Genomic DNA, 20029 nt, shown 5'->3' on the forward strand with positions numbered 1-20029 from the left:
TACAAGCTCTTGCTAACATCATTGGATTGCATTTTTATAAAATTAAATGGACTTCAGACTCTTTAATAATATACGTTATATCTGTACAAAACAAATTCAAAAACTTAAACCAAAATTTTCTTTTGATTCTTCAAGAGTCGAATTATTGCATGTATGCACTAACGAAAAAATTGTGACAGTTTGTTTTATATTTATATAATTATATATTTTATATGGTATCACCAGGGAACTTAACAACATATTCTTAAAATTATTTGTTGATGAGAATTTTTAATACATGCAGTTTAACAGTTGTAAGAGTTCTAACTGCATACACATTTCAGAATATTCCAAAAAAGTGTCACATTTATGCTGATTAGAATAGTGAGTCTAATGATATGATAATAGGTGTTGTTCATACCTAAAATTAGAAAACAAGAATGAGTATACGAAGTATAGGTTCTGAAAAAATTAGCTTACAGCTCTAGTATTAGGAAATTACATCAAAGTCATAAAATTTTTAAAATTTTTAGTAACAAATTTATTCAATGGTTTTAGTAACGAAACGTCAAAGCATGTCATTTTTAAGAACTTCAACAATTTAAAAAAGTTTTTATCAACGCTCATAAAAAAGTTACGTCGAAACAACGTGAGAATAACGTTCTTATTTAAAATAAAATCAAAACTCTTTTAGTTAATGTTAACCAGTAAATAATACCATCATTAAAAAAAAAAAAAAAAAAAAAAAAAAAAACAGTTGTCATATAAATAGTTGTCAATTAAATTCACTCTTGTATCATACTAATAAATTGGTGTAATTCAGCTTAGACTAAACTTATGATTATCCATCCAATGAGGTACCAATAAATTTTAAACTACAAAACCATATTTATCGTGTTTGATGCTCATAGAGAGTTTGATGTAAGATTACGCTTCTTTCAAATGAGTACGTTTAAAGTGATTATAATACACCACGTGCCGAATACGAAGGTTAAATCTAATATATTTAATATAATGTCAAGTTTTAATTTTATTAATGTTTTGAAAAAGGAGAGGCCTCGCCAACTTTAGGATATTGCTCTCCAGGATATCGCCATGTTGTCCATCTATGATCCACTTTATCGACAGTAAATACGAGCAAGAGTTACTGTACCTTTTTGCCTTTCATTCCTTTTTTCTAAAGTCAATGATAAAGTAAAGTAAATACAATACCATGTTGAAGGTAAGCGTACATTGATTATTATATCTTTTCTTATCTGTTTTTATTCATCGTTGTAGCTATGATATCAGCTAAGCACATTCTGTTTCAAGGAAAAAATCATGTATGGATAACGAAATTTTCTCACGTCAAATTTTAGTATTCCTGTGTTAAATCAATGTTCAATTGTTTTTAATTTTTTTTATTTATCCTTTTTTTAATAAAATCCTAGAGTTGACAGAAAAGCATTTTGATTTTGGAAGATTTACCACTATTTTTGTCCACACGTAGGTTTAAAGTGAAAGTTATAAAAGTTATATAAAGAACTATGTCTCATACCACATTAGTGAGTAAAGTTTAACTTCTCATACCTGAAAAAAGTCTGTGAAGATCCTTATTTTAGTATATGGTGTGGGACATAGTGTTTTTAGTAGTACTTGTATTATAATTACCTTCACTCTACTCAAATAGTATACTACTCACCTATAGGAAAAAAAGATAAGATAAATTTCAGATCACTAAAATTAGACAAAAATGTAATCTGAGGTGTTCTTTGTTTTCTCTCGTGGATTGTATACGATTATTCGTCAACCCAACACTAAGAGACGGAACATTCTTTCACGTTCACGTTCCCTCGGAGTGTTGTAATCATATAATTGCACCCTTGCAAAAATCACTTGATTCGGGCATTTATTGCGTAATACGATATTTAGATTCTTTTTAACTTTCAAGGCATGGGCGTGATTTAAAAAAAGTAATAAAGTAGATACTGATTTTACTTTTTTAATTAAGATTAAGAACAACAGCTTTACATTGCAATGATAAAAAAAAAAAGTAACATTATCGTCAAACTTTAAATTGAAAAATCCATCATGATACATGTAAAAATATGAATTAACCTTCGTAGAAAATCAAACTAAAACTATTTGTAACTCTGTTGATTCAATTTCTAGATGAAGAAGCCATGCTGTTGACTCAAATGATTTTTCAATTCTCTGAGTCGGACGAAGATTAGTTCACACTCGGTGCAGTAGTGGGCGTGTACATATCCCATGTGTCTTTCAAAATTACATTTTAGGGCAAAGGTTCGTAAACACTCGTCGCATTTGAATGACTTTACTCTTGTGTGTACCAACATATGTCTTGTTAGATTGTTTTTTTGGGTGAAGGTTTTGGAACACAAATCGCACCTGAAGGGCTTGATGCCCATATGGGTCCACTCGTGCATGGTAAGATGTCCTTTTTGGAAAAAAGTTTTGGAACATAAGTTACAGCTTAAGAGTTTACCAATGTGAAACTTTTCATGCCTTGTAAGATGGCTCTTCATGATGAAAGTTTTGAAACACGTTTTGCAAGTGAAGGGTCTGTCGCCTGAATGGATCCTCTCATGCACCGTAAGATGTGCTTTTTGGGAAAAGCATTTGAAACAATTTTTACAAGTAAAAGGCCTGTCGCCTGTGTGAATCCTTTGGTGTATTTTGAGTTGAGAGTTACATTTGCAAGCTTTTCCACAAACTTCGCAAACGTGAGAACCGCAACTGTCAGCCATTTTCATGAACGATATTTTGCAGAAGCTTGGAATGTCAGCTATGATTAACCTGATTGAGAATATATGACATTATTATTGCTGACAATTTTTAATGTAGATAAATTTTGTAACGTGATCATTAGACTTTTGAAACTGTGTGACGGAACAATAATATTTTTGATTATTGCAATAAGACTCACCATTTTATTTCTGTGTTCCTGTTAAATATATTGGGTGCTTTTTACTGTCTAAGATGTTTTTGTGTGGAATTATGAGTGAAATCAGTTCTGCTTTTTGTCCACTTGTTTAACAACAATTGCCTTTAATTTTCAACAAAATTAAATTATTGAAAAACACTTTTTACTTTGTATATGATAAATTAATATAAAGATATTCACTAACAATAGATACAAAATTAAATAAAGTTTTTCTACATGCACACTAAGTTAATTATACAGCAATTTTGAATGCAGTATGTATAATTACGTATTTGTAAGTAGTATGTTTATTATTACGGACTTAAATACTTTTTATATTTGAACAAACTTAAAACTGTTTTTGAATATAACTTCTTTTCATTCCTGATTTTAACAAATATACATACGTACATATACACATATAAATATCTGAACATAATTATCACTTGTATTAGGTGAACAAAAAATCTTACTGGTTATTCTTAAGATCCTTTTTATGCAGATGGATAAGAAATGATACATTACGATTTGTGTTAAATATGGTTAGGCAGTTGTAAAAACACTAAACAGAAAATACTTTTATGTTAGAGAACATACTGTAAAATGTTATCTCATAATGGTTGTAGTGATATTGATAATGATATCTTAATAGGTATGTTTTTGCGTTCACACCACATGCAGTTGAACAGCAATCACTTCTCGCTTTTTGAAAATGTTAGCGTGATTAAATGTATAAATTGTTAATTAATATAACAAATAACGGTTTCAACGCACTTTAGAGTTTTATCAAAAGTGTTTCAGGTATTTAAAAAAATTTTTTTTTATTTTATTTAAATACTACTGAAATTGCAATCGTAAGATAACAATAATAAAATATCGATTAAAGTTTTGTATCAAGATATTAATTAAAAACGTAAACTTTTGACGTTCATTATTTACTTTATTTGTACTTAAAATTATTTAAATTCTAGTTAATTACATTTCTGTGCGTAAAAAAAAAAAAAAGTTTTACCAAGGCAAAAAAATGTTCAATTGACGAATATTTTACGATTCACCGATTTTTCGTGTTCTTTTAATAAGGTTTATTGTTTCGAGGTTATTGTTGTCGATATTCCAATAATGAATTTTTTCTGTGCCACAATAATTCTTTCTTTGCTAAAAAACAAAAAAAATTGTAACTAGGACTATTATTTCATAGATTTTTTAATGTAGCAGTAACTAAAAAAAATTTTCAATGATTTGAGAGGTTATGTTACGTCTTTTTTTAATGTTCAAAATTTTTTTCTGACTAATTTTAACTCGATTTTTTGTAGCCCAGCAACCTCCAAAAAAGAGGTAACATAACCTTAAAAATTAATAAAAACATTTTTATTTTATCCTGCGTTAAAAAATCTACGAAATCATACTCCTAAAGAAGATTTTTTTAGTTTTTTTTTTTTAGCGAAAGCATTGAAATGAATTTTTTCGAAGAAAAATCTTAAAACTTATGACTTTTATTGATGGCTTTCGTGTGGGTCCAAAAATCGAAGAAATTGAGAATATAATTTCAATTGTAAGAACTGTAATCAAATAGTAAGAACCAAGTTAATTCCAATAAAAAAATATCTTTTTACATAACGTATTATTTAGTTAAAAAACAGAGTTGTATGTCCAATGACAAAGCTTGTCTATAATTTCAGTAAAATATCTATACCTAATTAGAAATTCTTGCTATGGTATAAATCTTGCTTCGTTATATTTTTTATTTTCGTATGGCTTGACAATATTTTTTACTTCAAGTTACTGTCAAAATCAGTCTATACAACTTGTGCGTAAGCTAATAGTCATAATTATACTTTTAATTATTTTGGCCTCGCTCAAACGATAATTTTAACTTTTGCATGAAAAAGGTCTGCTGCGTCTATTTGTTGCGTGATGCTTTACCTAGATTTTTAAAATTACTTTTTTATTTTTCTGAAATAGAGATGGTTTAATAAAAAGTACATAAAGAAACACTATGATTAGACTCGTTTATTACAAAAAAAGATATACATGATCAACAAGAACAGCTTCACACTGCAATCATGAAACAACATCTTCGTAATGTTATTCTAACTATAAATTCAAAAAACTTTTTATTATAATTATAAGGAGATCAACCTAACTAGAAAATTAAAACTGTAATTATAAGAAGTTTCGTTACTTCGTTAATTCAGTTTCTAGATGAAGAAGCAATGCTGTTGACTCAAATGATTTTTCAATTCTCTGAGTTGGACGAAGATTAGTTCACACTCGGTGCAGTAGTGGGCGTGTACATATCCCATGTGTCTTTCAAAATTACATTTTAGGGCGAAGGTTCGTAAACACTCGTCGCATTTGTATGGCTTTACTCTTGTGTGTACCAACATATGTCTTGTTAGGTTGTTTTTTTGGATAAAAGTATTGGAACACAAATCGCACCTGAAGGGCTTGATGCCCATATGGGTCCACTCGTGCATGGTAAGATGTCCTTTTTGGGAAAAGGTTTTGGAACACAAGTTACAACTAAAGGGTTTAGTCCCAGTATGGATTCTTTCATGCCTTATAAGATTACTCCTTTGGGTAAAGGTTTTGAAACACATTTTGCAAGTGAAGGGCTTGTTGCCTGAATGGATCCTCTCATGCACTGTAAGATTTTTCTTGCGGGAAAAGGTTTTGGAACACAAGTTACAACTGAAGGCTTTAGTCCCAGTATGGATTCTTTCATGCCTTATAAGATTACTCCTTTGGGTAAAGGTTTTGAAACACATTTTGCAAGTAAAGGGCTTGTCGCCTGAATGGATTCGCTGGTGCACTGTAAGATGTCCTTTGTGGGAAAAGGATTTGAAACAATTTTCACAAGCAAAGGGCCTATCACCTGTGTGGATCCGTTGGTGTCTCTTGAGTTCATAGTTCTTTCTATAACTTTTTTCACATACGTTGCAAAGATAAGTTCTATAGCTGTCAGCCATATTTATTCTACAAAATTTTACGCCGTTCAATTGATTGGACTAGTCTTTTTAGTGCCTTTGCTGATAATGTTTTGATATGGAGATGCTGTTGCTGCAATAATGTAAAGAAAAGATATTTTTTACCGTAACAAAAAAAATTTTTTTCAATAAGTACTTTTCATTTATTAAGACGTATATTAAAGAAACCTCATAGGTATCACACAATAAAAGTCGAGACTTAAACTAAGTATTGTTAAATCCTTGGTCTAACAGAATAAAGCTACTTTTAAAAACATATGACCATAAAGGCTACTTTTCAAAGTATGAGGCAAGAATATTATTTTTTAGACTTTAAAACAAAATAAAATGATGTTTGTCTAGTCTTACTGTGTACATTTTTTCGTAAAATAAATTGGGCTTTCGTCTCTTTGTTTAATTATAATTGCCTCTAACCTGAACAATCCTAAAATGTATGTCATAACTCTCTTGTCATTCCACACGTCACAGCCGCTAGATACATGTATACACTAAAATTATATACATACACACGCATACGTTAAATTATATTGATTTAAAAAATTTAAATTTAGTAATAATTACCACGTGATTCTAGACAGTATGTTCTTTTTGTGCAATCAAATGAGAAATCATAATGATAGATATGGTTATGCAGTTGCAACGGTACTGAAGAACAAATACATTGATGGTGAACATTTTTTCAAGCATCGCACACTTCTAGCGACTGAAGTGATAATAATAATGATATTTTAATAGGTATTCTTGTACGTTTTACTGTTGGACAGTAAGCAAGTTTTGAGTCTTAAAAACACTGCATTTATTGCTGCTTGTTTAATAATCACATTTTTTTTTGTATTTCGTAGATAAAACAAAAAAATTTAATAAACGTTCCTTAGAGTAACTGTTAAAGAAATATTAATAGTATTAAAACAAAAATAGTTGTAAAATATTGGTTACACTTAAGAAATCAGTCGAAAAGAATAATAGCATGTTCTTCAAGTCCCATCTCAAAAGATGTCATCGTTTGCCCTGTTTGTACAATAGGAATTACCATCCAATGTGGTAAAAATTAAGTTGCAAAGTATAAAAGGTCACTGGATGTCGGAGTGACACCAGATTACCATTGTAGCACAGTGATTTTTTTTCTCAGTATACGTGTACTGATAATTAAACCATTATATACCTTTGTTTTGTGGTATGGAACAAAAATACTCATTAGACCCACCAAGTGTGTAATATCCACACAAAAAAATTCCTAAAGTATAATAGTACAAAAAAATTGATTTCTTCGCAAAAAAAATTAAGGTCCAACACAATATTCTTTTGAATTAAGATTACATTTTTTCATTTCCACAAGACTTTTATTTCTAACAAATAAATACTCAAGTTGTAACAAAATACGTTATATTGTTTTTAAAGAAATATTTACTCTTGGAACAGTTATAAAAAAATATTTTCTTAGTTCTAGAAAATGTGTTTTTCAGGTTAAGTTGTAAGTTGTTTGAAAAAAGTTAAGATTAGTATGTTAAAATGAAGAATTGTTCGGTTTATTTACTTTATTAATGTTATTTTTTATAAATTATTATTATTTTATGTTTTTGTATTTCATATATAAAGATCGAGTGTGAATATTATCATAATTTTTATTAAAAATAGGTCTAGTAGAAAAAAAAATTGTCAGCAAATGCATAATCACCATTTTATTTTGTAATACATAGGTTTATTATAAATTTTGTGACATTATAGTAAGTCACATGTCTTATAATTAGGACAATATTTCCACGATGTAATTTATACGCTACGTAACCAGAGGACACCTTCCTCAAGCGGACGGCTTCCCCAAGAGTATGGTCAATGTTGGTCAGTTATATTTCAAGAAACGACTTATCCTATGCTCCGAGTAAGAGGCCCAAAAAAGCACGTATAGTGCGGCTCATGCATGTATTCATCGAGACGTGCAATTACATGTGGTTTTCTATAGCGAAACGAGGGAGCCGACCACGTGACGTGTCCGAATACGATTCGGTAACAACGCACGTATTTCTCTCTCATTTTCCAGGCATTTAATAACCGCACGAATGGTATAAGTGTATGTGTTTACTTACTCCGCCGTAACTTAGTTTCCGGTTAAAAAAGCCGAACCAGGAGGAGGAATGGCTCCAATTTCTGATCCATAATTTGCGTGAATTACGTGTCAGTGTCCCCCAATTTCAAATCTGACCTGGTATATTGTGTATTAGTAGACAGGCTCTGTTGCGTGTACTCCTGTAAAGTACCCACAATTCGATCGAAGACGCCAAAAGCTCGCTTTGTTGTTAGGTGTCGATATAGTTGAGGGATTTATGGATCTTGGTGTAATTTCGTAAAATTATATCCCTAGTTGATATGTCTTCATTGTTTTTCGGGTACTGGTTGTCGAGTCGATGTCAGATACAATAATTGTTTACTTCTTTTGAACTAACACAACATTTAGTCTACTATTTTGAATTTTTAAATTTCAATATTAAATTCGTGTTTAGGTAAAAATGATAGGTCACATTAATGAGGAAAATCGTTGATTTTTTTAAAAGTTTTCTTTTGATCATGCATCATGATTACAATTTTTTAAGAAAACAATACTTTCCAACCACAATTAGATATGAATAAACAAAGGCTGATTTTTACTATATAACTAAATACTTAATAGTTGTAGTAATGAGCTAGTAATTAATAATAATAAACTTAAGAGTAATGAGTTATGATTTATTTTAAAAAATTCCATTCGTTATAAGACAATTTTTATATAATTATTTTTTGAATTTTCATAAACGTTCCTTATTAACGATGAACACGTTTTTTTCTGATAAATTAAGGCTCGTCAACTTATAGCTGTTTATGTGAACAACAAAATCAGTATTGGCTTGTTAAGATTAAAACATTTTTCATTACAGATAGTTATTTTCTCGTATTGTTACACAAATTCGAAAAAAGTTTGAAAATAGTCTAAAATTTATTTGACATTGGCACTAATTAAAATCACAGCTGAAACATTTCATTTGACTGGGCAAGATGCTCTTTTTGACCAAAGCTTAAACTTTGGGATGAAACCACCTCAAAAGAATCGTCTATGCTTTCAAAACAGTCACAAACCGAGTTTCGTAAAAAAACATTCAGATGATGAAAAAAAAAAAATCCAACATGAAATTACCATCATCCAACAAAACGCAATACCGAGGCGCATGGAAATTTTTTTTCGCTTTCGTCAAGCGTTCAGGACAATTTAACAAGAAATCACTTTTACTCCGCACAAATCGTGAATACTTACGTATTATAAGAATCGCACAGTTATCAGCCCGAACATCATTACGTGCGAGCGTATCAAAATAACTTGACAAATTACTTGCCCAAAGAAAGTTAAGAAAGTACTCACAAATCATTGACCTATTGCATTATAGTGTGCTGAAAAAACAACGCAAAACACTTGGTATGGAAAAAAAAGATACCGAACCTGTCAAAATTTTTATCAAAAGAGGAACTTTCCGCTGCACGACAGTACATCATCCGAGGAGTATTACGTAAAAGAATCTTTGCATAGAGAGTCGGCAAGTGGGTAACAAAAGGACGCGCCGCGAAGGGAAGAATTGCCGAAAACACGGGCTGAGAAATCGTGAGAAGCTCAGGTTGCTGATAATAATTGCTCGACATAACTCTTGCGAACAATGCGAAAGAGAAAGCTCGCACCTCGCGCGCTTCATAAACGCACGTATGTGAGAACCAGAGAGTCGAATCCGTTTGCCATTGTTGTTCGGCTGCTTCGACCTTTTTTTTTGTTGTTTAGAAGTACGTAATATATTATAATTTCGCTGATTACACGCGAGTTGTAGTTTGCTCGGTTTTTTGCGGCTTATTGTTGGAAAACGAGGTGCTTCAAGATTGATGTTTTTTTTGTTGCCTATTTGCGTTTAATTCTTGTAATAGCCGCAATTACATGGGGTCCTTGAAAGTCATCGATTGATTTACTTGACGCGTTTCTTTAATTACACGGTTCGAAAATGGCACTTTGCTCCAACAAAACAAGATAGTCAGTTGCTTTATAGCAATACTTGCAGTATTCAAATGGGAGGAGAAAGTCCTTATCACCGAGACATTTTGGCTTTTAACTTTATGTTTCGAGCGAGGCCGAAGGAAAAATGCGAGAAACTACATCGGAAATTTTTTCTCGAAACTTTCGTCCCAGCTGAAGAAAAACTTTAGTCCCGCGTGTGAGCCCGAGATAAAAATAGAAATCGAGAGTTTCAGGTGCACCGGTGCTCGAGAGCCGGTCGACGTAATTTTAATCATTCGCCGGCAGATAAGACGCACCTGATTCCATGTACTTTGCCTGCTGACCGATATACCCTGCTTTTTTACATTATTTTTGTACATTCGAAGCAACGCGGTTACAATAGCAATAACAGTTCGTAGTTTCGTTATCACCGAAACGTTGATACTCCAAAAGTTGGGTATGCACACAGCTCCTTAATTATACACGAAACTTCAAGGGATTACCATGCTGTTCGGTGCGTGGTATAATTCACGAAACAGAGGCTGTTTCGAAAGTTCTCAAGTGCCCGTATGATTCAAGGGTGGAACTTTTAAACTTGTCTCCTTCCTGGTTAATTAGGTTCAACCAAACTCTCGCTATCTTGCATTCGTTCGCGTGTTTCAGTGATACACGACGATTTTTTATTTGGATAAAGAAAAAATTTTCAGCATAACGAAAAATAAAGTAGATCACTCGAATTATTTATTCTCTGCACACGGACTTGGGTATAAATATTTTTTCAGATATTTAATACGAAAAATACAAATAAAATTGATGTATTATTATTATTATTATTATTATTATTATTATTATTATTATTATTATTATAATTATTAGTATAAGAAAGAGTAGAAGTATAAAATGCCAAAGTGTTTGGGAAAAGCTCTTAAGTATTAGTTTGGATACCTTATGATATATTTTATTCTTTAATAATATATTTAACTATTGTTTGTGAAAATATGTTTGAGTACTGTATTGAAAGTGTTAAGGAAAAAAATTCCTGAGTAAAAATAAAACTCTCTACAACAAAAAGTGTGAAAATATAAATTTTTTTTTAAATACGCAAAAATTTTTTTTAAATATTATATTGCAAACATTATTATTACATAAAAATATAATACAGTACATTTTACTAGAAAAAGAGTTGTTAAGTATTGTATTAAATTTAATAATAATTTTAAAAAATTAGTACAATTAATAGATTGTATTTTTAAATAATATTTTATTTCAATGTATTTAAAAATTCATAAAATAATATAAACTCAGACCACGTCTGACCATACAAAAAAAAATCGACGCTCACGCCCCCATTATCGTGGAAGACCTCGGCTGATCTCTTTGTCGACATTCTGCAAAAACCATCCCATCCATCCTTTTTCTAAAAAAAAAAAAAAGCATACAAAATAGAGACTTTTAAAAAAGAAATTCGTAAAAAAAGACATGGCTTATCCGACGGTTCTTTGCCCCTGGCGCTGCATACATTTTAATGCAGTAGACGTTGCTGTTACACATTTTTAAAAACATTTTTAACTTTGTGACGTATAAAACTGTGACGGTATGCATTTATCAAGTGAAGGATGAGGGGGAGGGCTTTTAATCGATCTGACTCTGCACTGTACCAACTACCAGCGTAATACGTATATTATATACATGAACAAAAAGGACACGGATGGTGCGTACCGTACCTATACTTCGCTACAGCCGATGGGCCGAGTGATCGTTTTTTTTATACCGAGATGAGACTCACTGCGAGCGAGTGAGTCGGTCGGCTGCGTGTGGGATTCTTTGTTCTGGACAAAGAAAATTTTCTACCTTAGAGAGGACGGAATTGCGTGTTTCTCGCATACCTGTTATTAACTCGGATCGGGAACCGATATTTTTGCCGCAGGAAAGGAAATTTCTTTTTTCTTTGAGGTCGTTCGTTCTTTCACTTTCTTTTCTTTTTCTCTTACATTTTGGTGGGGTGTTTCATAAAATATTTTTTGCTTCTTTTCGAGTCTTTCAAAATTATTTTTGATAGTAGCAATTGATTATACTAATTTTTTGCATTTTACTTTTTTGTTGTTGTCAAAGATACACTCTGTATTTTGAAAATAAATTTGAAATGATAGCAGACACAGCATTTGCAAACGAACATTTTTATGTTTTGAATTTTGATACCAAACGTGGATGACATTTATGATTTAATAGACTTATGGTTCTTTAATTAAAACAATTTCTTTCAAGACGAAGCCGTGTAGAGAAAACTTTTGTCTTTCATATGATTCTGAGATTATTATGGAATTTCTAAATATAAATCACCTAATGCTTAAAATATTTTACAAACTTTTTTTGAGCTTTCTTTGTTATGTTTTTAAATAATCACAATTTTTTCCCTTATTTAAAAAGGTTTTTATATTTAATTTTTAAGAAGTGCAATTTTTTTTATAAACTTGTGAGTTTTAAACTCTGCATATGTGAGACGTCTAAGAGCAGTAGTGCAAACTATTTCATCTTATTTAGGCACAAAATACTTTTTTTTCTTTGTTTTCCTTCAAATTTTTAATTTTTCACAAACTTGGCGAATTCATGTTTACAACTTTTTCCATATCAAATGAGGTGAGTAAAGGATCATTGTTTTATAAATGTTTCAAAAATTCTTAGGATACTCGTAGATGTAATTTTTTGTGGAATTATTAACACACTGAAGATTCAGCTGACCAAACATATTAAACAATCTTATATCACATATAGCCCTTCCTACTGAACCAACACTTTTAATACCTTAAAATCTTGAGTATACAACATAAAAACCAAATGTCCCACGCACAAACAACGTGCGTAAAATCCATAAGCAATTCTTACAGAGTCGAAATCTCGCTATCGCATCTTCGAGGAGGATTCCCTTCATTTCTGCCCAGGTATATTCGCCCACACCTCATACTGTACCTACCCATGCATACCTGCGATTTTCGTTCTTTATCTTACTTAGCGATACACCCGTGGAGAAGAGAGCTGCTGCTGCCATCGTGACCCACTTCCGGTCAAGTTCATCGCTGGCGCTCTTTCATACATCCGCACATTCATAAGTATAGTGTGTAAGGATATGTGCACCTCCCGCACTTGCTGGACGAAAACGAAGGGGCACACACGAGTGAAATCTCTCCAGTCGTCGGTGACGTCCGCGTAATCGGTTTCTATGCCGCGGGCCACAAGAGGTTGTTGATGCTGTTCTTCTTATCGACTCGGATCGCAGGACCTGTATTTTTGGAAGGTTTTTTTTTTTTTTCAGTCTGCTCACGCGTTATTTGGAGAAAATTTTGAAAAGAGGGAAATTGAAATGTATGTTAGGAGTAGCTAGCGATCTGATTGGCGCGGTTTACGTGCAAACAGGGCTTTATGTAAGTTTGTTGTGTAAGCCGAATGGGAGGAAAAATTGTTTTCCCTCAAGTGTCCACGTTAGTTTTTTACGCGCATATTTAAAATATTTTGCCGAGAACGCGAGTGCCTCTAATGGCCAGATCATGGTTTGGTCGGAAAATTTAATGACATCTAACGTTCGGTAATAATTTTAAGATTCGGTATTTATTAAACGTTTCATGTGGGTATTTATTAATCATTTGACGTAACATTCATAATATCAGCAGGTAAAAAAAAATTAAAGTTCAGATTTTTACTTGAAAAGAATTTCATATTTTCTTATTATATAGTAATGGAAATTGTTTTATAAATGCACAATTCTGCAAAAAAATACTATTAACTCACTGAGTGTTTAATTTGACAATGTATTTTATTGTGGTGCTATAATTTTATACGTCATAATTTTATTTGTTAAATACACGTGTAAAATATTTTAGTTTAAATTTTATTTAACATTTCATTTGTATTCAATCATTAATACTAAACATTTCTCAAATTCTTATACTTTGTATTCTCTCTGCAATAATATAGTTTTTATTTTATTATTTAAATCTTTATTATTTTTGAACTGAAAAAGTCATACGACACTTGTACCGCATTTGTAAGAAAATATTCAACATTCTTTAGCATTTGTTAAAGCTTTAATTAATATTACTATAAGCATCCCAACATTGATCTACAAGTAAAAAGTAGCTTTTATCATTTTTCTTTAATGTTGCTTATATACCAGTATATGTAAGTAACATCTGAATTAAAGAATGAACTAGATAAGGTAAATATGTAATGTATAGATCTGTAAATAATTGAACTTGTAGAATAACAAGTAATACCAAATACGTAAAAATATTAAAACTGAAGTAAAAAGCTTAAACTGATATTTAATTGACATTTTTACAAGTATTGCATAATTGAACATAAAACTATCTGTAAATAAAATATGTCTCTCTTTTAGTTAAAATTAATTTCTTTAGTAAGATTAGTTTTTTCCAAATAGAACAAGTAAAGCAAATATGTTACATTTTTATTCATAAAGTAACAAAATTGCGGCACTTTAAAATTAAAATAATAAAAATATTATTTCCAAATTTAACTGTTTTAAATATTTTAAAATAATTTGAGCTTGAGGCTTATTTTACTGAGGCACCGATTTTCTCACTATCCGAAAAAGTTATCTCTATTTATCTGCGTCAAGTCAATTCGTTTCAGGAGAAATCAAAATCGTCGAAACAAATGGGATGATAATCGCACATCTCTTTCAACGGAATAACCAAACTGCTCCCAAGGCTCAACTTGTTATCACTCAAAAAAAATTAATAAAAAAATTTTATAAAAATGAAATCACCAACGAGACTCAATGATACACGTAAATTATACCCACACCCAACACTTTCCACCTCAAATCGGCACCGTTACCTTTTCAAAAGGCAATCATACGACTGTTTGCTACAAAGTCGATTAAAATTGACATCGTGACCAACGCAGGGACGAAAAAAACAACGTTCCCCTCCGGGTCTCTTTCGCTACTTACTCCAAGCCGCCAATATAATTGGTCATGGGAACGGCGCGATATCGAGGAGTCTTTGCCGCAAAATCGGTAGAAAGCGCGAAGAAACGGCCCGTTGTTGCTGCATTGATCGCCAGAGGAATTTTTGTGAACCGCGAGGAAGGAAGCTGAGGCGTTTGATTGACGCTTTTGGTTTTTATTATACGCCCGGCTCTCGTATTTTCTATTTCGTTGGGATATCGGTCGAGTGTTTGCGTACACGCATTTTTATAAAATACGCGCGGCCAACTCTGGGTTTCTCCGGGAGTTTCATGTTTATTGATAGAAAGTTTTTTTGTGGTGTAAGACGCCACGCGGGAATATAACGAATATCAACGAATTATTTTCGAGAGAAATCTCGCGAGGAAGCTGCGTGGGGTTCTACCCGATGGGTCGGGCTCTCGTTTGATGAGAGTAAGTATTGGGTATGCATTTGATGATACACGCGATCATCGGAACTGTTTCTGTGAAAAATTTGCATGATTTAATTCGGGGAAAATTAAGTTGACAAAGTCAAATCGAACTCTTTTTTTTAAAAAAAATGTGACATATGTTCCCCTGCAGTAGAAACGAATAAAAATATTTTAAATTTTCAAACGTCCACAGTTTTATGATTTTTAGATGAAAAGTTTTCATAGATTTTTTATAATTCAGTGTATAAATTTCAATTTTCTTAATTTTTAAATTTGTTAGTAATGTACATCAGAAATAAAAATTATATGTATTTGATTGTATGATTCTAAAAAAAAATAATTTTAGAAAAATAATGTAAAAGTTAACCAGTTCCACTGATTTTTCAGTTCAAGAAAAACATATGGAGTTTAATAGCCTATAATTATTATTATGATAAAAATCCTAAGTTTATTGAACCACATTGACGATATTATGAAAAATTCAAAGTAAACGATCTTAAAAAAAAAAAAAAAAAAAAAAAATACATAAAAAAAAAAAAAAAAAACGTTTCGAACGTTTTAAACAATCTCGTTGCAGCTTGAGCGCGAGGAAATCACTTTCAAAAATCAGAGAACACTGCTTTCCGTCAATTTTTTTTCAATAATGAAGTAGAAAGTCTGGAACAATAGCAATTGTTGATCTACGGCATTATCAGCCTTATAAATTTGTACTTGAAACTTTTATCATGTTCATTTCGCGTATCTACAAGAGATGAGATTTCGAAAGAATCACGACTGTTCTTTTGTACTTAATGACAATAGTTTGCATTTTTAATCTTCGAATCGAAAATGAGTTTTCTGTTGTCTCGTTTCAATGGTTATTGAGATTGGAATAAAAATATTGCTTTGTCGGTACTCGTCGTATCAAATTGAAAAGACTTCCTTGACTGGCTTGGGAGAGGAGTACAAGTATTAAAAATATTTCTAGAATGAAGTGGGTCAAGTCAGAGGTACTTAAACAATTATTCAAATTTTTCTAATATTCTTTTTCTTTTAAAATATAACGTATTATTTTTGCTCAAAATAATTAATGTTCATACTCTGTGTATGTATATGATAGATGGTAATGAAAAAAAAGTTTTTAAGTTCAAGTAAAGAAACAATTTGGAGAAAATAAATTATAATTCAATGCACTTGATTTAGTATCCATATCCAAGTCTGCCTGCCTAATTTATCCCAAATACTTGTTAAGGTGTATTCTTAGTTTGTAAAAATTGACGTATGATTTTTACGTATATCTTCCTTTTTTTTAAATAATTTTCTACAGCTTTGTCAAAAAATTGCATTCAATATTTGAAGTAAAATATATTTTAACTGTTTTTTCCAACGACACACGTTAAAGTGTAAAAATGAAATTCATCTCGGGTATCCATGGAAACGTTACATGAATTTTATTTTCAAACATATTTCATACGGAGTTTCGTTCAGAAAATCATCTGCTAATTATCCCTTACAATGGTCCATCTCGTCAAACCATACGAACGGACACTGCAGTCTCGAGCTATTAACAAATTTTAATGCCAAGTAATAACGCGTAAGAAGACTTTTTTCATTACCCGCACTGCGTAAACGACACAAGCGAGTACACCATACACGTGATATTCATTTTTTATGACTCGAGATGATTTACTGGTAAACGGCTGTGAGATAAAAAGTAACGTTTTGGCGTTTTAATACCGAGAGGCACGCGAAAGGGAGAGAAAAAAAAGAAACCGCGTCCAAGGTGTGAGCACACAAAGACGAGTACTGGACAAGCGAGCTCTCGAGTACTCGTTAAACGAGTATAGCCAGCACCGCAGGCGAGAAGAGAATTTTCAGGGAAAGTGAGTGTAAAAAAAAAGTGCTCGCGAGTCTCGTCGAGGTAAGGTCGAAGACCACTCGAGAGCACACGGTCCAAGGCCGTGGCTCGTACAGCCCAGGAATGCGTTTTCGAGATGGGCGCGGGTCCACATATTCCCCGGCACTTTCTCCCCGCGGAGTGTCTCAAAAACGTCAGACGGACACGGACGGATGGCCCGATCTCCCGAGGAGGAACGAGACGGGTACACTCCTTTTAAGTCTCCGTCGCCACAACCTGTGTCCCTTTTTTTTCTTTACTCTCTCGCTTCCGATATCCGGATGGATTGGACAACCGGTGAGATTACGTGGGAGGAAGCAGGAAGCAACAGGGTCTCATATTTTTCTATTTAGCGGGTCGGTGACACCCGATCTGCGGTGAAACGCTCTTTTTGTTTTTCACTTCCACTGGACACTTTTCTGGACTTTGTTGCGTAATTATGGGATTTCCTTCGGTGACTTCTCGGTTGAACATTCACGCCGACAGTAGCCGATGGGAAAAAAGAGTTAACGAACGTATTAGTTTATATAAAGCGACAGGGGTCTCGTAACCCTGAGCTGGTTAATATGAATTTTGAAGAAAGTCTCGTTCCTCGTTGATCACCCCGAGACGTCTAATCGGAGACATCGAGGGGAAGCCCTCGGTAAAATTAGACATCAAATTGACGGGGAATCACGCTCCGGAAAAAAAAAGTCATTGATCGGCTATAGGGGAGGAGTGGGTTAGAGGAGGCACGTATTACTTCAAGTGCCACATTTATACCTTCGATAATGACCAAAGCCTTTATGCAGCCATATAAACACCACATCGCTCTCGAACTTTCATATCCCATTCATCGCGTGGAAGTGGAAAACCAACGGGGCCCCCATCACTATGAGGCGTGGGGGTAAGGGGGGGAGGGCGGATGCAATCAGGCTTTCCTGCCTGCCCTTGCGAAACTGGACCACAGCGGTAGCGGGACCGCCGTGAAAAATCTCAAATTGCCGCGCAGCGAAATCCGTTCCCTATCATTTCGCTTCTCTCGTGTACGTGTATAGCGGGTATATTGGTACTCGTCATTAGGCGTCGATTCATCCTTGCGGATTTTTTCGCTTTCATTGTGTTTAGGAGTACGCGAGGGTGTATCTCTCTGCAGAGGCGAGCTTTCGATTTCCAGCTCTGGCGATGGTAATGACTTTTGCGGGATTTGTCGTTGGGTTATGGAAATGACGCTACGGGCGTAATGGGCAGTCTTCGAGTGGGTACATCTGTTTTCTTTTTCTTTTTTTTTTTTTAAGGTTGGATAATGATCGTTAAAAGCCGGTGCGAACGAGTTTTATCGGTCGTTCGAAAGCTTCTTCTTCCAGAGAAATCGGCGTAGTTGGCTAAAGTGCTTGTAAACACCAGAACTGCGAAGTGGGGCCGCGGTCGTTGACGGAACTGGCGGTTTCACCTCGTCATGATGGAAAAAGGTTGTAGTGTATTGCGATGGCTGGAAAATTAGTCGTCCGTCATTGAAATGTCTTGCATTTTTTCGGTGTGTTATGAAAAATCGGCAATCGATTTTTCTGGAAAACTTTGATTAAAGGTTCTGCCACGTTGGGTTCTGAGATTTTATTTAAAATTTGAGATATCCGAGTGAAAATTTTTTAAGACCAAAGCTCCTATAATACCTTGAATAAAATATTAAATAAACCATTTAAGATTTATTTTGTATCGACCTCGTAGTGCCTTTTTAAAAAAATGTATGTATAACTCGAAAATCTAATCAACCTACTTATTGACAAACAAGATTAAAACATATTCCGTGGTAATTTTTTAGTATAGTAACCATAAGAAAATTATAGTACTAAATATTTTATCTCCATTAATACTATAAAAATGGTGTTTAAAAACCAATTCTAATCTTTAAAGTATTATTTAATTGTTCTCTGTGACTTTCTTTTATTATGTCACTAAAAAACTTTGATCTCTAACAGGATTTATTCACAAATTGGCTTTGGATCTATAGAACAAAAAACTTAAGACATGACGCTAAGCTGCAAAAATTTCCAAAATACCACTTCGTGTTGAGATTCTCAATAAAAGTAAAAAAAAAAGATTCTGCTGTATTCCGAGGCCTCTTCCTCCAAGTTGCAGTAGCTTGTAATATGCTCTAATAACACGCCATCCTCGCTGACGTTTAAAGGAGATCGCCAGGGAGAGATGTGTGATTAAATTTCTTCCATTTTGTAAGCGATTTTACTCGGAATTTCTGACGTTAATGTTTTCTAATTGATCAGCGATTTGTACCTCTCAACATTCAATCACGTTTTACGTGCCTTTTTTAATGGCGTTTTCTCCTTTAAAAAGTCACTAGTGTGTTTGTATTAATTAGAGTTCGTTTTATCGCGTTTTATAGTAATTGTACGTTTATAAACATTTTATACTAGGTTAGCCAAGAGCACATCGCGTGCTCTATTTCGTTTTCTTATGATGGGTGATTTGATAAATGATTTTTTAAACTTGCGTATTATATCAACTGCTTATATCTTACTTGTATCGTATGTAAAATATGAGAAAAAAAGCACTTGCGTTTTTATAACGTATATATTAAAAATAAATTTTTTGTCACTCTTATATGAAACTTGTACTGAGTAATTCAATTAAGCAAAACAGTATCTCATAAAATGATGAAATGTACTCTAATTAAAAAAGTTTTGTATAGACAATCAGTGATTTTGTTTACTTAAAAAAATACGATTTTGTTTACTTACAAAAAATACCCCCATACTAATTGTTTTTTTAGTTTTAACGTGTAATCTTTGTTTAAATATGGGATAACTCAACTAAATATTCTTATGGTGCAGTTAAATATTGATTTAATAAACTTTCGTACGATAAATTTA

The 20029-nt window shown here is 32.7% G+C and overlaps 1 protein-coding gene across 1 annotated transcript; it reads right to left on the reverse strand.

Annotated features, from left to right (window-relative positions):
- Positions 1 to 2081: 2081 nt before the first annotated feature.
- Positions 2082 to 5732, reverse strand: LOC149375393 (uncharacterized). Its single transcript, XM_089589091.1, has 3 exons — positions 5115 to 5732; positions 2906 to 2942; positions 2082 to 2775 (listed from the first exon to the last, which is right to left on the reverse strand). Exons 1-3 carry the CDS (start codon positions 5668 to 5670, stop codon positions 2127 to 2129), a joined length of 1242 nt encoding a protein of 413 aa, XP_089445217.1. The 5' UTR covers positions 5671 to 5732; the 3' UTR covers positions 2082 to 2126.
- Between the last annotated feature and the right edge of the window lie 14297 nt (positions 5733 to 20029).

The sequence above is a fragment of the Copidosoma floridanum genome, unplaced genomic scaffold (genome assembly GCF_036245765.1).
Source record: "Copidosoma floridanum isolate Cflo_tuat_1 unplaced genomic scaffold, Cflo_Japanese_pri ptg000007l, whole genome shotgun sequence".
In the NCBI taxonomy this organism is placed as follows: domain Eukaryota; kingdom Metazoa; phylum Arthropoda; class Insecta; order Hymenoptera; family Encyrtidae; genus Copidosoma; species Copidosoma floridanum.

Coding starts and splice junctions, on each gene's coding strand:
- LOC149375393 (XM_089589091.1), bottom strand. CDS start 5,670: ATGTGTTTCAAAACCTTTACCCAAAGGAGTAATCTTATAAGGCATGAA. Junction 2,943..5,114: donor TCATTTGAGTCAACAGCATT/GCTTCTTCATCT, acceptor GACAGTAAAAAG/CACCCAATATATTTAACAGG. Junction 2,776..2,905: donor AGGAACACAGAAATAAAATG/GTGAGTCTTATT, acceptor ATTCTCAATCAG/GTTAATCATAGCTGACATTC.